This window comes from Aptenodytes patagonicus, chromosome Z (assembly GCF_965638725.1).
Source record: "Aptenodytes patagonicus chromosome Z, bAptPat1.pri.cur, whole genome shotgun sequence".
Taxonomy (NCBI): domain Eukaryota; kingdom Metazoa; phylum Chordata; class Aves; order Sphenisciformes; family Spheniscidae; genus Aptenodytes; species Aptenodytes patagonicus.
The window spans coordinates 38,503,394-38,522,248 of NC_134982.1; the positions used below are offsets into that span (position 1 = coordinate 38,503,394).

At 41.1% G+C, this 18,855-nt stretch overlaps 1 protein-coding gene across 1 annotated transcript in view; it reads left to right on the forward strand.

Moving 5' to 3' along the window:
- The window catches only part of ADAMTSL1 (ADAMTS like 1), a 202,176-nt gene that overhangs the window by 152,459 nt on the left and 30,862 nt on the right, over positions 1 to 18,855 (forward strand). The window contains exons 20-23 of the mRNA XM_076362419.1: positions 4,001 to 4,128; positions 7,663 to 7,791; positions 15,796 to 15,975; positions 17,830 to 17,964. Coding sequence (XP_076218534.1) covers positions 4,001 to 4,128; positions 7,663 to 7,791; positions 15,796 to 15,975; positions 17,830 to 17,964 — 572 coding nt within the window. The remainder of the gene's footprint in view (positions 1 to 4,000; positions 4,129 to 7,662; positions 7,792 to 15,795; positions 15,976 to 17,829; positions 17,965 to 18,855) is intronic.

Genomic DNA, 18,855 nt, shown 5'->3' on the forward strand with positions numbered 1-18,855 from the left:
CAACTCTTCTTTAAAGGTTGAGGCAGTTTCCACTTTATGAAATTCCTTCTGTACTCACCACTTATGGTTCCTCCAGGTTGGTGGGTGGGGGAGGAAATGAGCAGTGCTCTGGGCTTCAGAGATACTCAGCATCTGTAACTTTGGAGTTAATGGAAGTTTAGAAACCATGGTGCATATAAAAATTGGGTTGTGGATGTTTTGCTGGGTTCTTAACAGCAGTATTCTGGTTTTGGCTCAGAATGCTCTTGCTGGCTGCCAGTCAGCTGTGTAAATGAAAGCCGCAGTTTAAGCATTCTCACAGTATACTGCTGTAAACTGCAAGGCTATCTGCACGTGGTGTTGTTTGGTATGCTTGAGCTGTCTTTCAGCTCTGCAGCTTGTCTTCTTCATACTTTGCTAGCCACTGAATAGAGAAGAGAAACCAGTTTTCCAGCCCACCTCTGTCTTAATGGGAATGAGAAAACTAATGTAGATGGACCTTCCTGTACCAGTATCAAAGAGAGAGACTTCTGGTGAGGAAGGTCAGAAACTTGTGCTGAATTCCCTCAGCTCATGCCCTGCTGAGTATACTGAGATTCCGGTTGTATCTGGTTTGTACTGTGATTTTTAAAATGTAGGCTGCTGGTTTTACATTGGGTAATAGCTATCTGTGTTAAACAGATACTGTGTATTGTCAAATACTGAGATAAAGGCACTCACTTTCATGCATTGTTGCCGTGGATTTTGTCTGGACCAGTGAAGTAGCAACGAATGGCTCTATTCCCATTGCCTCCTTCCATGAGCTGTGCCATCCACCTAAAAGTATTTATGACTCCTACTACATAGGAGCTACTACATAGCTCCACTTGGAAAAATTAATTTCTTTAGCTTTAGTCTAGGTACTGTCACAGAAAGGTATAACACAGGCCCCCAAAAAGTGTTGGTTTTCAATAGAATGAAAACATATGACACAAAAAGCTGCAGCAGTTGAAAATATCTGTGTGGTTCCAGTAAAAGATCCTTGACTTGGGTCTGCATATTCAGCCTGGAGGGCATATTTAACATGAGTGTCCATACCCTCTCCTGAGGTTAAAGTGTCAGGTTAACATCAGCATGGGTTCTGAGTGCAGTTCAGAGCCTGCTAGTATCTATACCAAAGTCTGGAGACTTCTGTAAATGATCAAAAATGTTGTATTTCAAAGAAAATTCAGATTAACTTCCTTAGGAATCAATTTTAAGAGTGAAAAATCTTCAAGGGGTTTATGCATTGTTTAGTAAGCCTTCCAAGTATGCTGTAATTTCCACCACTGGGAACCCACTGGTACTTGATAATTCAGCTTTTCTAAAACAGAAATGTATTTTATAAATGGACATGAAGCAGAATGTAAACACTAGGTGATACGGAGTTAGGTGTTTGCTAGGTGCCATCTGAATTAGTCACTGATATAGGTCCTGTAAAATACATTTTTGTCTTGGAGACAATGCAGCGTGGAGCAACTGAGATGAGACTGATTAAACATTAAGCTGTATTATTGCAAGTCCATAAATGAGATTCTGAAGACATGCTGCTGACAGAAAGAATTGCTACGGTTGGTATTTTTTTCACCACTGACAAGCAACTCAATACCTAACAAAAATAGCGAGCTACGAGCAAATAGGGAATCCAGCCAAAATCATTCTATACAAACAGGGATAATAAAAGATCTGCTTTCAAGAAAAGCAGCTATGCCAAATTGTGACACACAAATAACAGAAAGAATTATTGAAAAGAAGAGGACATTAGCTTTGTTTCTAAAGAAGGACATTAAAACTTGGGTTGAAAAAATAGGAAGGTGGAGCTGCGTAGGAGTTTATTGTTTTTAAAGGCAGGTACCTACCTGGCCTATTTCTGTTTTTAAAAATATTTGTGCTGGATCTTGAGGTGACTTAAACTGACAAAGAGAGATTTACATCAGCAGAGTTGATTAACAACAAACAAATATGATCCCTTGTGTTTTACAAGGTGCAATATTAAGCAAGCTCTTTCCTCAACCTGAAGGTGACAAAAACATTTCTAAAAACTTTTTTTTGGGGGTTGTAGGTGTTAGTTTGATGTAGGACTGACTGATCAGACTACATACTATTTTTGCACACATGCAGGCAGAACACACACAACTTTTAACTGTTATATGCTAGTATAATTTGGGACAAATTCTGAAGCTCTAATGAATTCCGTGTAGAGATTGAACCAGTCACTGTTAAACTAAAAAATTTACGTGTGAGATACTGATGCATGCTAACACTAGTTTTGTAAGTAAAGAAATTTGTTAGTTGCTGGCATAGTTAGCAGTAGCTAACTAGAAGTCTGCCCTGTTTATGACTAAGTGGTAAGAAAGAAAAGATCCTTGAAAGCAGAAGTGGGGAGGGAATTCTTTCAACCATTGGGGTTTTTTTGCTGTGCAAGCAAAGATGCAATTTGAAAATGATTAATGTTTGTTTTGCAAATGTGCATTTTTCTAGGCACTTGCAAAACTTGGTTGACAAAAGGCAGGTCTTTCCTTTTATTAATAATTATTATTATTATTCAAGAAAGGGTCAAAAAAGAATTTTAACTCTGGATTTTTTCCTGTAATAGATTTTGATGGGTGGCCCTAATCTGGTTTGTTTTAGAGATCTACCACCCACAGTGTTGTGCAAGATCAAGTATCTGCTGCTTTTTGGTCCATGAGACAACAGTTTTCAATGGGGAGGTGGGAGTGGAAAGAAACTCATCAATTCCAGGATCTGTGAGCAGACTTTTATTGCATGCATTTTACAGGCATATCCCTCCCCATTTTCACCCTTGTCACTGTCAATCACAGCCTCAACTAAGAGTTTACGTGCAACAGCTGCTGAAAGTTGCTGATGAGAAAAGTAATTTATCATTAGGTTTTATCAACAGTTTCAGCTAAAAAATTAAGAGAAAAGAACAATAATCATGAAATATGCTGTGCTGAAAATAAGGGAACGTAAGCATTGACAAAGGTCCATGGACTGAATCTTAAACAGGTATACGTCAGGACCTGATGGAGTTACACCACTGCAAAACCAGACTGTGAAAAGAAGCAGTTCATAAGAGCTGTAAGGCCTTACTCATCCCATTTAATCATGAGCAGTGCACTGGGATCACAGTAGGCTCCTCTTACTGGCAGAGGAAAGAAACAGTTGGTTCAGCCCAAGGAGGAGCTGAGTATTCCTCTCTGTCTTCACTGACTATTAGGGGAGCAACGAGACTGCTGAGTTTGTACAAACTGCCCAGCAATCAAAGAATTTGGAGCCTATTTCAGGCTTTGAAACTGAGCCTGTGGTTCACTTCACTTCTTTCTGCCTAGTTCCAGCAGGTTTCAGGATTTTTCCCTTGCAATAATTTGGCTTTTTCTTTACTATTGCTGCTCCTTTGCTATTGCGCCAGGGGAGGTTTAGATTGGACATGAGGAAAAATTTCTTTACTGAAAGAGTGGTTCAACATTGGAAGAGGCTGCCCAGGGAAGTGGTTGAGTCCCCATCCCTGGAGGTCTTTAAAAGACGTGTAGATGAGGCGCTTAGGGACATGGTTTAGTGGGCATGGTGGTGTTGGGTCGATGGTTGGACTCGATGATCTTAGAGGTCTTTTCCAACCTCAATGGTTCTATGATTCTATGATTCCTACTTTGCAGAATTGGGAGGCAGGGAGGCTAGGCAACCCATTCAACATCATACAGGAAGCAACACAGCAGAGGAGGAGATTTCACAAACCATGGGCAGATGTCCTAAGTACTCAGCAATCTTTCTCTAATACACATATCAGCAGTAGAAGAGCTGGGAATGAGACTAAAATTTAATTTAAGTAATCACAGCTCACAGTCTCAGTGTAAGACTTTTAAATTTCTTAATAGATTTTTAAATATAACCTAAAGGCCTGAACTGTAAAAAAAATTAGCTAAACCTGAAAAAATCCCAGTAAATATATTCATCCTCACACAAACTAAGAGACTATTACATCTTTCTTTCTGTTTTACTCCAGGATGCTACTTCAGCCTGATGACTCCTTGCAGATTCTAGCGCCCGTAGAAGCTGATGTGGGTTTCTATGCTTGCAATGCGTCCAATGCCCTGGGATCTGACTCTGTCTCCATTGCTGTCACTCTAGCAGGTAATAGTTCACTCTCTGTGACTGCAGGATAGTCCCTGCCACTTGTGCGATTCTGGACGGAAATCGTTTGTGGGGTAACAAATGGCTGAGGATGCTGGGTGGGCAAGGTGGGTCAACAGAGGTACACTGGTGAAAACACAGGGTGTGAACTCTGGAAAAACCTGAAGCATAGTCCAACTTTCACAGACAGTTTGTGAGATTTATGGATTTCTGCAAGAGATCAATGCTTTTTCTCACTTGCTGTGTCTGACGTGCTCTCAAGACAGTGCTCATCCTGGTTATTCACAGCCTCTATGGGCAGTGCAGTCCAAGCCTCCCAATTTGTATGCTTCATTTTAAACCTATCACTGATCTCTTCAAGTCTAACAGACTAATCGAAGGCCTTATTCAGAGGTACATTAAGCAAGCCTGAAAAATACCAGAGCTGAAGAGCTAGCCCCTTGCAGGATCGAGCCCTGTATCATATTTGATCCATTGTGGCACAAGCATGGCTGACACTGTTTCAATTGCTGGCAAATAGAGGTTGACAAAAAATTAACTTCTGTGTTTATATTTCTCTAGTAACGGTTGAGTTCTAAAGCAGACTAAATATCCTTTGTTAGTTTAGATTTCAGTTCTAAAGAAAACTCACCCAAATAAAAGCCAAGGGAAATGGGAGGCAGTGCATGAATCCAGCTTCTTCAAGGTTTGTTGGTAGGGAATGTCAACAGGCTCACAACCATGTCAGGACTAGTAGAAGGACAGAGCAGCAAACGTGAATGAGGAGCTGTTGAGTAAGATGAAGGGACAGGAGACAGCTAAGGACTGTGACGAGGCAGAGAGGTCTTAGAGAAGGAGGATCCTATTTATCACAAAGGCAAAAGGAAACACATTAGGAATGCTAGAAAGCTTACTGATTTTTCAGACCTCTCCATTTCACTGCTCCAGAATGTGGAAGCATTTGGAGGCCTCCAATGTGCGGGCAGTGACTATCAGCTACCAGTGTGTCCATGTATGGTTAGAGGAAGGAATAGCTGTTGATGAGCTTGAGTTTTTTACACCAAACACAGAGAAAATTTCAGGTAAGAGGAGCATAAAGAAAATCTAAGAATGCAGCAATGGCCAGCAGTGAAGCTCTGATGATCAGTAAACCAACTGGAAAGAGACCTTGTCTGTCCCTTAGAAGGAGACCAGCTGAATCCCCCGGGGTGGAAAAGGAAGATCTGCATCAGAGCTACATATTACATGTAGGCAAAAACAAAGGGACTGATCCTTTTTACACTACTGCAGATCAGGAATATCTTTGCTGAATCCCGGGCAGCAGGGCAGTGGTGCTGTTGCTAAGACAGTATAGTGTTTTATAAGGAACAACTCCACAGTAAACCTCTTGTGTTGCACCAGCAAGAAGCTGAACATGAGGTTAAAAAATCATCAGTCAAAACTGTTATTCTGTCCATATTGCTCCAGTGAGTTTAAAAGCCATAGTCTTTGTACAATGTAATTTGTGGAGACAATTTTGTGTGAAGCTATAGAAAAATAAACTGAGCATTAGGTATACATGTGGCACAGGAAGGCTATTAGCTTTTTGATTATAATTAATTATCAAGGCTATAGTTTAACCTTTTTAGATGAAATAACATTCATGCATCCCAGACTCAAGCTGAACTATGCTTAGGAGCTACATTTCCATCTTGCATCCAAGGCAAAGAGCTGAACATCTTATAAAATGAGGCCATAAATATCAAAATGAGATACTGAGCAGTTTTTTGAACAAAGCAACAACATTTTTGACGTAAGGGAAGTACTTTCTCCAAAAAGATTGGAAAGCTGAGACCATCTTTAGAGGGATTAGGAGTGGGGCCGAAAGCTTATTTCGTTGAAGAATTTTCTGATTAGTTTAACACATGCATGGAAAAAAAGACAGTGGAATATGCTTCCATTTTTCTCAATGGTTTGCTACTTGTTTATGGGTTGAACAGCTAATAGGTTTTTAATCTTATGATGAGATTGTGGAAACCAATCAGGAAAATAAAAGGCTGATGGATAGCTGAAGAATTTTTCTTTTTTTTCTTTAGGCTTTGCCACAAAGCATCAAAACTTTTGGAGATAGTTCAACAATAAAATGTAATATTTTACTTTGCTATTCTTAAGCATTAAAAGCACCAAAAGAAAAATTAAAAAAAAATACAAAAAACCCCCCAAACTGATATGACAGGAATTCTAGATGAAAGGCATCTTTTAAAAGCCCTGGAAATATAGCTATATGGAGCAATTTATAGCTAGGGCTGAATTAAATTTTCAGGACTATCCATGAGCTCAATGAAACCAAATTCTCTTTCTCACCTCCATCTTTTCTTCCTTGGTCACCTCCACATTAACACACAAATGAAGCCAATGGTAAACATTAGCCTAAAACTGCAGCTTCTGGAGGCAAATTATGATATCTGAACCTGTTTTGTATCTGACCACTTATTTAAAGGGGAAAAAATGTGTTTATAGATTTTTGGCTAAAGATGAGTTTGAAAATACAACATTGAGTCAAAAACACCCAAGTCTCATACCATTTAAAGCGATGTTGTCATGTTCTGCTCCTCCTGCCAACATCCTGCCTGCAGCGCATTTTGGCTGGGACAGGGGGCTGCCTTAACCCAGCTCTGTCAGCTCTGCTGCTTCACTCCCCTCTCTCAGAGCTAAGCCTGAGTATCTCTGAACTGTTTTGTGTCATGTAGGCATGCCTTTACAGTGCCCCTACAAAAGGAGTTGCAGAAGGCTTCTCGAGCCCCTGATGGTGGGTAACTCCATAGCTTAATCCCACAAAGACAGGCACAGCAGCAGGGGAACACCTTGACCCACTTGCTCGCTGTCACTGATGTTGGAAGCACACTGAAAACAATTTGAAAAGTTTGTTGCAGGCAAAACAGGTATCTTTGCTAGACATAAAAAATGTTCATGCATAACACTGTTATACAGGCTTTAGATAAAACAAAACAGGTTATGTGACAGAAAGGAGCTTGCTTATGTCCCTCATCTTCTTATGCTAGCCATTATGAGAAAACTTTCTGGTTATGGTCTGGTCTTCCCAATCTCAGTGTTTCCATTCTAGGTTAAAGAAAACATGATCAATGTGTAGAAACAGCTTGCATGTTGCTCTAAACCTCCTGCACTATTAATGTGCCTGTAGCCATCACTCAGGCTTCTCTTTCCTATGTTTGGCCTTTGGCACAGGGTGGTATTTTGGTTGCAGTACCAGGCAAACATCTTGCTGCAGCTCCAATTGTACTGGTGTTTATTGATTCAGCTGGTTTTCATGTGTGTCCATATGGCTTTAACGCTATTCTGCCTCTGATTTAAGTATGCTTTTTCTTTTTCCAAGACAGCTTTTTCCATGCAATTTGGTGACACTATAATATTACAAAGAGCAGGTGGCCTCATACTCCAACACTTTCCCTTATCCACCTGTCCTGTGTAGGTACTTTCACACAGTGTCCCACGCCATCTGTCCCATGCAAGTCCAGTGTGCTTGGTGTGATAAACTGTGGTGCTTCTTTTATACAGGAAAGCCACTGATAAAGGCATCAAGAGCTACTGTGATCAACACTGAATCATCTGCTGTCACTGTTGATATTGGAAGCACAGTGAAAACAATCCAGAGAGCAAATGTTACCATTAGCTGCCAGGTCGCAGGTGAGAAATTACTTGGTCTCCCATGCAGGTGCTTTCGGCTATAAATTTCTGTGGAGTTCTTTGCTATATTGGTGTCTCCAGATGCAGCTGGGTGAAACTGCAAGGTTTTTCTGGGACTAAGGAAAACTTCATTGCTTCCATTAATTCTTAGCATAGAAATTGTCCTCCTTTTATCAATACTAACAAGAAAAGTGTAGTGGCTTAAGAAAATTTGTCTGGGACAATACAACAGTCATCTTTGTTAGAGAAACACCGTATGATGTGGATACAACAAAACTGATACACATTCCTACCTGTTGGGGATGTTTGGTGAGAATATATAAGCACGGACTGATTTATAACTGTATGAGATTCAACAAGGCCAAGTGCCGGGTCCTGCACTTTGGCCACAACAACCCCATGCAGCGCTACAGGCTTGGGGAAGAGTGGCTGGAAAGCTGCCTGTCGGAAAAGGACCTTGGGGGTGTTGGTCGACAGCCGGCTGAACATGAGCCGGCAGTGTGCCCAGGTGGCCAAGAAGGCCAATGGCATCCTGGCCTGTATCAGAAATAGTGTGGCCAGCAGGAGTAGGGAAGTGATCGTGCCCCTGTACTCGGCACTGGTGAGGCCGCACCTCGAACACTGTGTTCAGTTTTGGGCCCCTCACTACAAGAAGGACGTTGAGGTGCTGGAGCATGTCCAGAGAAGGACAACGAGGCTGGTGAGGGGTCTGGAGAACAAGTCTTATGAGGAGCAGCTGAGGGAACTGGGGTTGTTTAGCCTGGAGAAAAGGAGGCTGAGGGGAGACCTCATCGCTCTCTACAACTACCTGAAAGGAGGTTGTAGCGAGGTGGGTGTCGGTCTCTTCTCCCAAGTAACTAGCGATAGGACGAGAGGAAATGGCCTCAAGTTGCGCCAGGGGAGGTTTAGATTGGATATAAGGAAAAATTTCTTTACTGAAAGAGTGGTTCAACATTGGAACAGGCTGCCCAGGGAAGTGGTGGAGTCCCCATCCCTGGAGGTATTTAAAAGACGAGTAGATGAGGCACTTAGGGACATGGTTTAGTGGGCCTGGTGGTGTTGGGTCGATGGTTGGACTCGATGATCTTAGAGGTCTTTTCCAACCTTAATGATTCTATTTCCTCACTGATGGGGTTTTCAAAGTCCACTCCAGTTAGTTCCTTCTTTTCCTGCCAAACTCTGTTTTTTCAAATTAAGGGCATGTTAGCACACTCTTTTTCTGATTTTTCTTTTTTCGTCTTGGAAGTGCAGGAATTCAGAGGAATTCTGCTGGAACAGGGTTCTCCCTGAAACTGTTTCCAGCCAGAGATTGAATGTCCCTCAGTCTTACAACAGCAGTTTGCCTCTTTCCAATGGTGACCAAAAAAGTTTGACCTTATCTGCATGTTGCAGTCCTATGGCTGTTGGTGGAAATGGTGTTGGTATGGGGAGGAGGGGTTGGGGAAGAGAGAGAGCTGGGAAATCTCTAAAGACCCAGGGCCAGACCTTTGATTCATTACACTTTCATGCATAGCATGAGGGGGAATGGGAGGAGAATGGAGCAGCTTATAAAACACAGTGAGCCATGCTGAGTGTTACACAAATATCTGCGGTGGAGACTTGTATGAAGTCCCTTAGACCCTTGCTTTAGCTTCTTGTCCCTAGCGGCTACTTCAGATGACTCTAAATAAGCATCTGCACTGCAAATATACAAATGTCCTGCTTTTTTTTACACTTCCTGCTCACTTTAAGCACTTCGTGGTTGTAAGTTTTCCTTCTTCAAGTGCTGCCAACCACATCCCTATGCAAATTCTTAAGTAAAAAGATATTTGGCTCAAGTTTCACTATTTGGTCATCTGTCCTTTAGCAAAGCATGCACAATAGCTGTGCAAACAATAGGCTGGGATCCCAATTTATTAATTACTCTCAGTGAGATTAAGGAAAGAAAAATACAGTACCATTTTTCCTAGTGGTTCATGAAGGAGTAAATTCAGTAATTCTGTCATCCTCTCAACATAGACACTAGACACTCCCTTGCAATCAGACTGACGTCCAGTGTCTTTCAAGGAAGAAGGAGATGAAAGCTGTACTCTTTTTCCCCAGGCCCCTGCATGGCCACCTGCACTGACAGTGTGTGAAAGAGACTAAGTATTATATGAACATAAATTATTTTGGATTTCTCTCTCTGGGTTCTCTCAGCTGTAGATGGGGAGCCCCCACAGATGTAGACAGTGATTGCTGGTTTAAGAAGTGCAGCCATTTCCCTTCGGTATAAAGACATCATGAAAAGAATAGGATGTAGCTGAGCAAAGTCGCCACAGCTCTTATAGCATCAGAAAACTACAGGAGGGGAGCACAACATGGTCAGGGGCACAGATTCAGTGCCTTTTCTGAGACTAAAATCTTCTCTAGCAATTTTATGAAGCCTACCTACTATGACAATGTACTTCCACAATGGAAAATTTTAGCAGTGTCACAGCAGAATCACTGTCTTCTCTCCCAGAAGATTGCTTTTTGCTATCTAGTAGCATTACTGTATATTGGATTCTTCTGTGATACAGAAGAAATTTGCTTAAATCATAATTTTCTTCATGGGTGTTTATCTTCTGCTACTGCCTCCACAGAAAGTGTCAAGTAAGTTTGACACCAGAGATTAATACTGTTGAAATTATGATAAAGTCATAAACCACAAGCTGTGATGTTACACAGGGAATAAGAGAGTGAGTAATGAGGACAGAAATATTTTATAGGCACTAGAATCCTATTTTCATACAAATAGTGTTAACAATTCAACAGCAATTCAAAAAAGCTACATATGGGAAGAGATCCAGGAACAGAGTGATTTCTATCAGCTGGCTCACCTATGCCTGGAAAATATACCATCTCATAAAACCTGTTAAAGAACATGAAAATAAATATAATTTCCTTCTATTGTAAGCACAAATTTTTTGTTTTAGCATCAGGGTTGTGATTATCCAGCCTTTTAATACATTTTTTATCATTCTACTTGGAATGATCAATTCTAAAGAAAAGAGAAACATGCAGTATTGCTTCAGTCAGCAAACGTGTCGTATCCCAGTGACTTCTTCAGACTAGATGAACTTTACAGCTATGTAGTTTGCCAAAGTTCCCCAGAAGGCATTAACAATGAAATGGCCATCAAATCATAGTAAGTTAACGTGCAATAGTTAATGCAGTAACATCTGATAATAAAAAAGAAATTAGAGTGTGAGAATGAAGTAAACGTAATTAGAAAGCAAACTAACATATCCAGAAATTATATGGAGACTTATCTAGATGAAAAAACTCTTCACACAACTTTGTAAAGCTATAGTCTTTTTCCTTCTAGTACTTTCCCTCTAGTCATTTCAGGATGCCCTGAGCCAGCACAGCAACTGAGAGTTGTTCCAGATCAGAATTTGGTGCCTGTTAATCTCATCATTATAAGCTGTGTTGCTATCACTGTGCTGTATAGTCTGTAGTATAGGACCATGCACGTATTGGATCTTGATGTCTTGGCTCATATAAGAACATGTCTTTCCTGAGAGTCAGCAGGACAGCAGAATAAATATTTATAAGAGAAATATTAAGTATGAGGATCAGTTATGACATTTTCCAAAGCTGCTTTTGCTGTCAAGGGACAGAAATACACACTTGCTGCTGACAGGTGTTGATAAGCCTGGAGAAGGTGCTTAAAAACAAGAGATAAGAGATAAGAGAACATTACCAGAGGCTCCGGAGTAATTTTATATTGCTCTTTAACTTCTTGTGAAAGGCATAAACACTGTCAAAATGTGTTCTGAGCTGAAATCTATAGATACTAGCTGTAAGACAAGGGAAAACAAAATAATCCTGGATGTATTAGAGTTTAATTGGCCCCTGATATGAATTATGTCAGGATGAAACTCTATTTTGGTAACCACAAAGATGGTGATGTGGTTTTGTTCAAGCTTGAAAATCAGCCTTATTTCACTTGGCATAACTTCGCCACTTTGTCTATAGAGGTGAAAGAATTTTTTTTAAACATAGGTGGTTGTGGTCAATCCCAGACTTCTTCAAAACTAATCCAAAGGGAACTCCCACCCAAAAGTCACTCAAGAGTCTTGCAGATGCCTGTGACTTCCAGCTGGAGGATTTTCTCCAAGCTTCAGAAAGCCAGCAGCTTTTCTGGTGTGGGCAATTTGATTGCTGTGGGCAATTTCACTTCCAAATGGGATGTGGGAGCAATTTGGAACACATCAGTATCACTAGGAAGCTTTCTGTTGACTTCAGCACTTAAATTGTGCAGATATTTGAGGCACTTAGGGACATGGTTTAGTGGGCATGGTGGTGTTGGGTCAACGGTTGGACTCGATGATCTTAGAGGTCTTTTCCAACCTCAATGATTCTATGATTCTATGATATTCATTCGGACAGCAGAAGCCTCAATCAATCTGGCCCAAGCTGTTGTTGAAAATACAGTTGGACATGAAAGGAGGAACCAATTTTAAAAATCTAGTTCTTAGGGCATTTCTCCATGGTATCCTTCAGGCCATAAGACAGAGGCACCTGTCTGCAAAGTGTCATGTGCCATTAGTCACTGTTGAGTCAGAACAGGTTTGGAAGAGTGACTTAAAATATATTACCATCCTGACCTGTATATCCTTCTCTCTCTGATGTTTCAGCTTGCAGCTTTTTCAATTCTCCTAAACATTCCTTTCCTCTGTATTTCATCTATATGCTGGAGGTTATATTTTTCTAATTCTTACCTTGCTTTATAACCCATATTTGCCCATCAGCTATACCAGATTCTGACATGCAAGTCACTATTTCAAGAATATTGTGGCATTGGAAACAAGTCACCACTGCTAGATCCTTGTATTGCTATGCTTTCCTTCCCCAAAAGCTCCTGGTTTAGCAAAATTATCTTGATTGGCATGCACAGTTCTGCTTGCTACATATCCCAGGTAGCCTTTTTGTGCTGAATACATGCACAGTGATGGAGGAGAAAGCTGAAGAATAGACTTCGGTAACTGTTTACCACCTAAAGTCTTGCCTGCCCAGCAAAGTGAGTTTTGTTTCCAGCTGGCATCTCTTAGACTTTCAGTCTCTGTGATTGATTCTGCAAGGCAAACACACTCAGCCCTCTGTCCTCTGTCATTCACTGTTATCCAACAAAACTGATTGAAATGCTCTTGCTACCCCTTGTGGCAATGCTGTGCAATGATGTTTGCTCATCCCTGTGCTGGCTGCCTCCTATTCCTGTCTTGAGGCTTATATGTGTCACTAAAGGTGGAAGTACAAGGAAAATGAAGCTGCTGCTCACTGACATATACTGCTTATCTTCCCTAAACCAAACTGTAGGAACAGCTGTACAGGTTGGTTTCAAATAATCTCCTGTTAGTGTGGAAACTTCACATTAAAGACAGAGAAAGAACACATTTTGTAGAGCAGCAGTCAGAAAAAGCTGGACATTTTGTAGCTACAGCGCACTTTTCCTAGACTCAACAGTAAGGGGTCTTACCTTTAACCCCTTGTTGCTTCTTCTGTTAGTGAAATGTATACAAGAGGAATCTGCCTTTCTGGACTAAGACTATCTGATCAGCTGTCTGCAAGAAGCAAATTAGTTTTGTCTGTCTCTCTGTATTTATTTATTTATTTTATTTGAGTCCCTGCTCTTGAGGACTGTGGTCATATGAAATCCTCATTGTCCCTTTCCCTTCTTCTTTAGCCTTCTCAGCACTCCTCATCCCTTCCTCTTCTCCCACTATTTGTACTTATCTTCCTTTATTTTCAAGAAAAACTTGAAAGCTCTACCCAATTTTAGTCTTCAAAACAAAGAAAGAAGGTGAGCCCTGTTTGGAATTGGAGAAAGCTTTATAATTTTATAATCTTGTGATTGTTTATTTCTGAGGTACATTTCTTGATACTTCCATGCCTAAGTTTGACAATACCCATAATGTGAAAACCTGTGCACTGTAAGTAGTTTAGACTGCAAGAGAGAGTGGATCATCCCTTCACTAGGGTGGCATTGGGAGGACAAGTGCTGGGATGTGAGTGTTTTTCCATCTCAGGGATTGCAGAACTGGAAGAATCTCCATTTTCTCTCTTTTGGTCTCCAGAGCTCAACTCTCAAACTTCCTTTCCCCACAATGGAAACACAATAAACACGCAGGCTTGAATAAACTCAAGGGTTGGGGTTGTTTGCTATCCAGCGGTTGTCTGAACTCCCCTGAGGACTCTGCTTGGATGCTCTGGAAAAAATCAGAGAGAGTTTTTAAGTGGTGGTCGGCCCACCCATGCCACATAGGTCAAAGAGTAGCAGCCAGATGGAGAGCTGCGTACTGGTCCTATCGCAGCGGGGGGGGTCAGAAACAGACCAACAGCCCATCCTTTTAAAAAAACTGAGTTGTAGCAATACAAACAAGGGTAAGCCTTTCGAAAACAGCATCACAGACAACAATGATTAGTTATCTGGGTATGCCATGAAGGGTCCAGATTAGCATATGCTATTTACCCTCAGACAAAGGTGAGAAAAACCCTGTAGTCTTTTACAGCCTGCTTCCTGCTACTTTCTGAATGTGGATGAGACCCTCTGCCCTTACAGGGCTTCAGCTTTCCTTCCTGGCTGCCAGGCTCAGACATACTCATTCCAGATGTCTTGGCAAAGTCACCAGGTGACTCTGGGAGAGGTGGAAAAAAACCACAATGCTTCAATGTGGAAGAATAGGGAAAATCTCCCTTTCCCATTTCCATCTGCACATGCTTAGCGAGGCACCTGCAATCAGGCGGTCACTACGAATACAGAAAAATTGGTGGTCGTGCTCAGCGAGCACAGCCCGAGTGAAATATTTCTGATGCCAGGGCCACAGAATTGACAAATAAAGTGGGTTTTGCTTTTTGACGTGGAGGCACAACCAGAAGGGTACTGGCAATGGGCAGAGGAACATGTTGCTGTGACATAAGGCAGGGAGGGATTTAGGTGGGCAGCAGATACTTAAGAATAACTGCCTGTACGCACGCCCTTAATCTACAGTAGACAAGAGGAAACTACATGTTCCAAGTGAAAGAGATTAACTGCCTCGCACATACAGGGCGTACCGCACATGGGAGAGCATGTACTCCAGCAGTTACCAGGACTAGTGATGTGCTACTCTTTACAGCCATGGGTCCACACAGTATCATTTCCTCTCAGGCACAGCTCCATAGGTCTATCCCATCTATTGAGACTTCCAATACCATTTCACATAAACCAATTGTTTAGTAGTCAGTGGCACTAAATTACCTGACCTGGTATGCATTTAAATTGAGGTAGAAATCCCTATGCTAAGGAAATACTATCTACTGCAAGACCAGTGGTCTTGCCATCTACACATCAAAACCCATTCCTACAAGCAGGTACCCAGCAGAGATAGCTGGATCTTAGATCCAAGCACACAAAAGGATGCAATTCTTCCTATAGCGGGTTATGAATCTGTAACAATCTGTTGTCTGAAGACTCCTGGTGAGACCAGTGAAACTGCTTTTCTGAAGATGTAAATGCTAATTGTTTGCATAATTTCAAAAAGGAAGATTGGATGAATTAATAGAAAAGAAGTCCATGGAGGGCTCCTAGCTGCACAGAAACTACTTCTGGCTCAGAAAGTTCCTGAGCTGAAAATAGTGGGAGGCTGGGAAAGGCACCAGCTTATGGCTTCTTCCAGAGACAGGATACTAGGGTAGATTAACCTTTGTTCTTATCCGATAGAGGCTTGCTTTTAAGTGAGATGAGTTCAGAGTTTGCTTGTACAATTCTGGGATACTAAAAGGGAAGACTTCAATTCGGTTTTAACTCTTCTGCTCCATCTCAGAGGGATTTAAGAATCATGAAGGCAGGTAATGTGAAAGAGTTGACTAAACACTTCTGAACTGCAAAAAGTGTCACTTGGAAGTCATATTAAAATCTTGTTTTAATTGTTCTATCTTAACAATTTTGTCTGTAGCAACCATAACACTGTTTAGCAACATATATCTTACTTGTGTTATGTTTTGTCAATGTTTTTCCAGGTGTTCCTGAAGCAGAAGTTACTTGGTTTAAGAACAAGGTCAAGCTGTCCTCTGCTCACCATCTGCATGATGGGTTGCTGCTAATTGCAAATGTTTCTCTGTCAGATGAGGGGTTGTACTCCTGCAAGGCAGCCAATCTTCGTGGGGAGGTAACTGAAAGCTCCCAGCTGTTGGTTCTTGGTAAGTCCAGGGTATTTTGCACTTGCAGCAATACTAATGTGGCTGCTGGCACATCTAGCCTGCAGAACTAATCAGAGGATGTGGAAAGAGGGAATGGCATACAGGCAGCCCTGTTCTAAGAAAAGAATCAGTCTGCCTTTGTTCTCTGGGCAGCATCACCTGAAACAAGGTGGTGGTAAAAGGAAGATAGATAAGGAGAAAATGTCTAAGCAAAGGGACTGTACCTCCCAGACCTGAGATATTCAGTTACACTCTTTCAGACTTACTAGCTAAGAAGAACATTTATTAACCATTTCTTAAAGTGGCTCTCTTGAAATGAGAATGATGCCACTTTTTCCCTATGAAGTGCTCTCCCTCTTCTGAGCAGCCTTTCCGTACATGGCTGTGTGATACTGACCCGTTTCACATCTAACAGGTGCATAAACCCAGTTTGCTTTTAAAAAGCACTTCCCAAGTTCAGTGAAGGGTGAAGTTTACTTTTTCTTGGGTTTCTAAACAACAGACAGAAAGCCCAGCTGGGTGATTGGAAAAGACAATGTCAGCTGTGAATTACAGATGGAAGTGTTACCCGGTGGTAATTGGATGTGTGGGAAAGGGGTTTACTTTCCTAATAACTCATCTTCTATCATTTCTCCATGCCTGGCAGATGAATAATCAAGCCAGACTTTGTAAGTGCTTCTGTACTTAGTGAAGTGATAGCGAAGTGTCAAATTTTGAAACCTAGTCCCTGTTATTGGTGCAACACCATTAAAGCATCCGTTACAGCTCTCATCTTTCATAACTAGAGTGAGCACAGGGTCCCATGGATGATGCAGCTTCCAGAGGAAGCTTTAAAATGAGATTTCTCAGTTTCACAGGCAACACTAAAACCCCTTTATGAATGTTCACATGATTTTCCCTGTGAATCCAGACTGGCTCTAGAAACTCAGCCTAAAAAAATCTGGGGGAAAAAAAAAATCAGCTGGGTTTCAGCCTATAAATAAAATCTCCCACATGACCTTTAAATCCTTGTCTGATCTTTATAAATGGCTTAGTTTTTAAAGATGGAAAGTTACTGTGAGTTATGCAAGCTGCTTATGTTTGTAGGCAAATCACATTTTTAGTTCCTTGATGGAAAGAAACAGTTAAAGCATCCATGACTTGCACTTCTGTTGCTGAATGTAATCAGCAATAGAAAACTTGCTTAGTGTGTGCTGTGATCTAATTGAAAGGGGATGAAGCCACCATTCACTTAAATCAAATATCCCATCATTTCCATGACAAACAGAATTGGGAATGATGGGCAACACAATGAATTTTTAAAATAGCATTATGGTTAGTAAAGAACTAAATCCTGCAGTTCTCAGCATAGACTGATCCTCTTGAGCTCTGAACTTTTAGTCCTTTGGAGCTCTGCCTAAGTATACCGCAGGATTTGGCAGGGTTATAACCATATTTAATCAGAGCTTGATCCAGGTTGTAGCAGACATTAAAAAGTTTTCCACTGACTGCCATGGACATTTGATTCGGCTTCTATGCTGTATAAATTTGCTCTTTCATCCAAGCTGCATGTACCTTCATCACATATGAAGAGGGTCAACCAGAATGCCATGGTAGCCTTCAGACATGATTTCTTTTATTTTGTGGTCATACTGATCCAGATGTTATTTTAATAATTTCTCTAGTGCCTTACCTAACATGAGGCAAAGCACACCTTTAGTAGTTGCCCAAAGTTGCTTAGGCTGCCCCTCTGAAATGGTAATTTTGCAGCACAGCAAATAATGCAGCAATAGCTGGTGGTGGGTTTTTTTATGTCCCTGAGATGTTTTCTGCTATAGTGTTGCTCATCACTTCAGTCTCCCAATCTGTTACCAGAGCCTCCACGACCTCTTACTTACCTAGAAGACTTGACAGCAGTGCTTTCCAGTGCTGGGACCAGTACTCGTTCAGTACTGACCTCTCCTTCAGGAACAAAAATGACTGTCAGGCCAGGGATCTCTGCTCTCATAGGTAAGTCAAGCGCTTTAAGTTTTGTTTAGATTAAAAAGGGTTTAGAATTTAGATTACAGTTATGCATCCAGTTATCCAGCCAGGAAGCACTGGGACAAAAGACATCAAACCGACAGCACATTGTCAGTCATAATCACTGCCAAATTATTCTCAGAACTCAGAAACTCATTTAAAAAAAGGATGTCCTTTTATTAGTGTAATGCCCCAAAGCTGCATGTGGTATAAGGGTTCCATTGTGCCATACTTTATAACACCCTGTAAGAAGCAGTCCCTGCTCTGAGGGGCCGGCAATCTCATTCAACGCAAGACATGGCAAACTGGTGTGCCAGTTGATCTAAAAGAAGAAACGCTTGTGGCTCTGTTTTCCTTCTGCATTTGGATACTAGTCTTTCATACTGTATATCCTTCTTCTTCAGAGCCTTTTCTAGAGTTTTGCCTATCCTCTAGACATGTTTTTCTCTTGCAAGCTCTCTGTTTCATTCTGTTCATTTTATTTCTCTTTGTTTTATCACACACCCAATGTCTGCACAAAGCCATATAAGGAGATAATCCCCAATTAAATGCTTTTCTTCTTTTCATCCTTTTCTGCCTTCCATATAGCTTTCTCCTCTTTACATGGCAAGTTCTGTTATATGCTCTAAACTCCTTTCAGATCTGGGGGCATTTGTTTGCAAAGAGAATCTCATCCTTTTCTAAAGTTCAGGGTATATTTATTTTAAAATTTCATTTCTCATGCTGATCTTGAGCCTCTACTAACTGTCAGGCTCAGATAGACAAACAGCTTCTCTAATGGCCTTGTTACTACCTTCCAAAACATTCTTTGCTTACATTTAGTAACAATTTTAAGATTTTATTTTCACAGTGGAGGCTTTCTATTTATGTTTTTAGTTT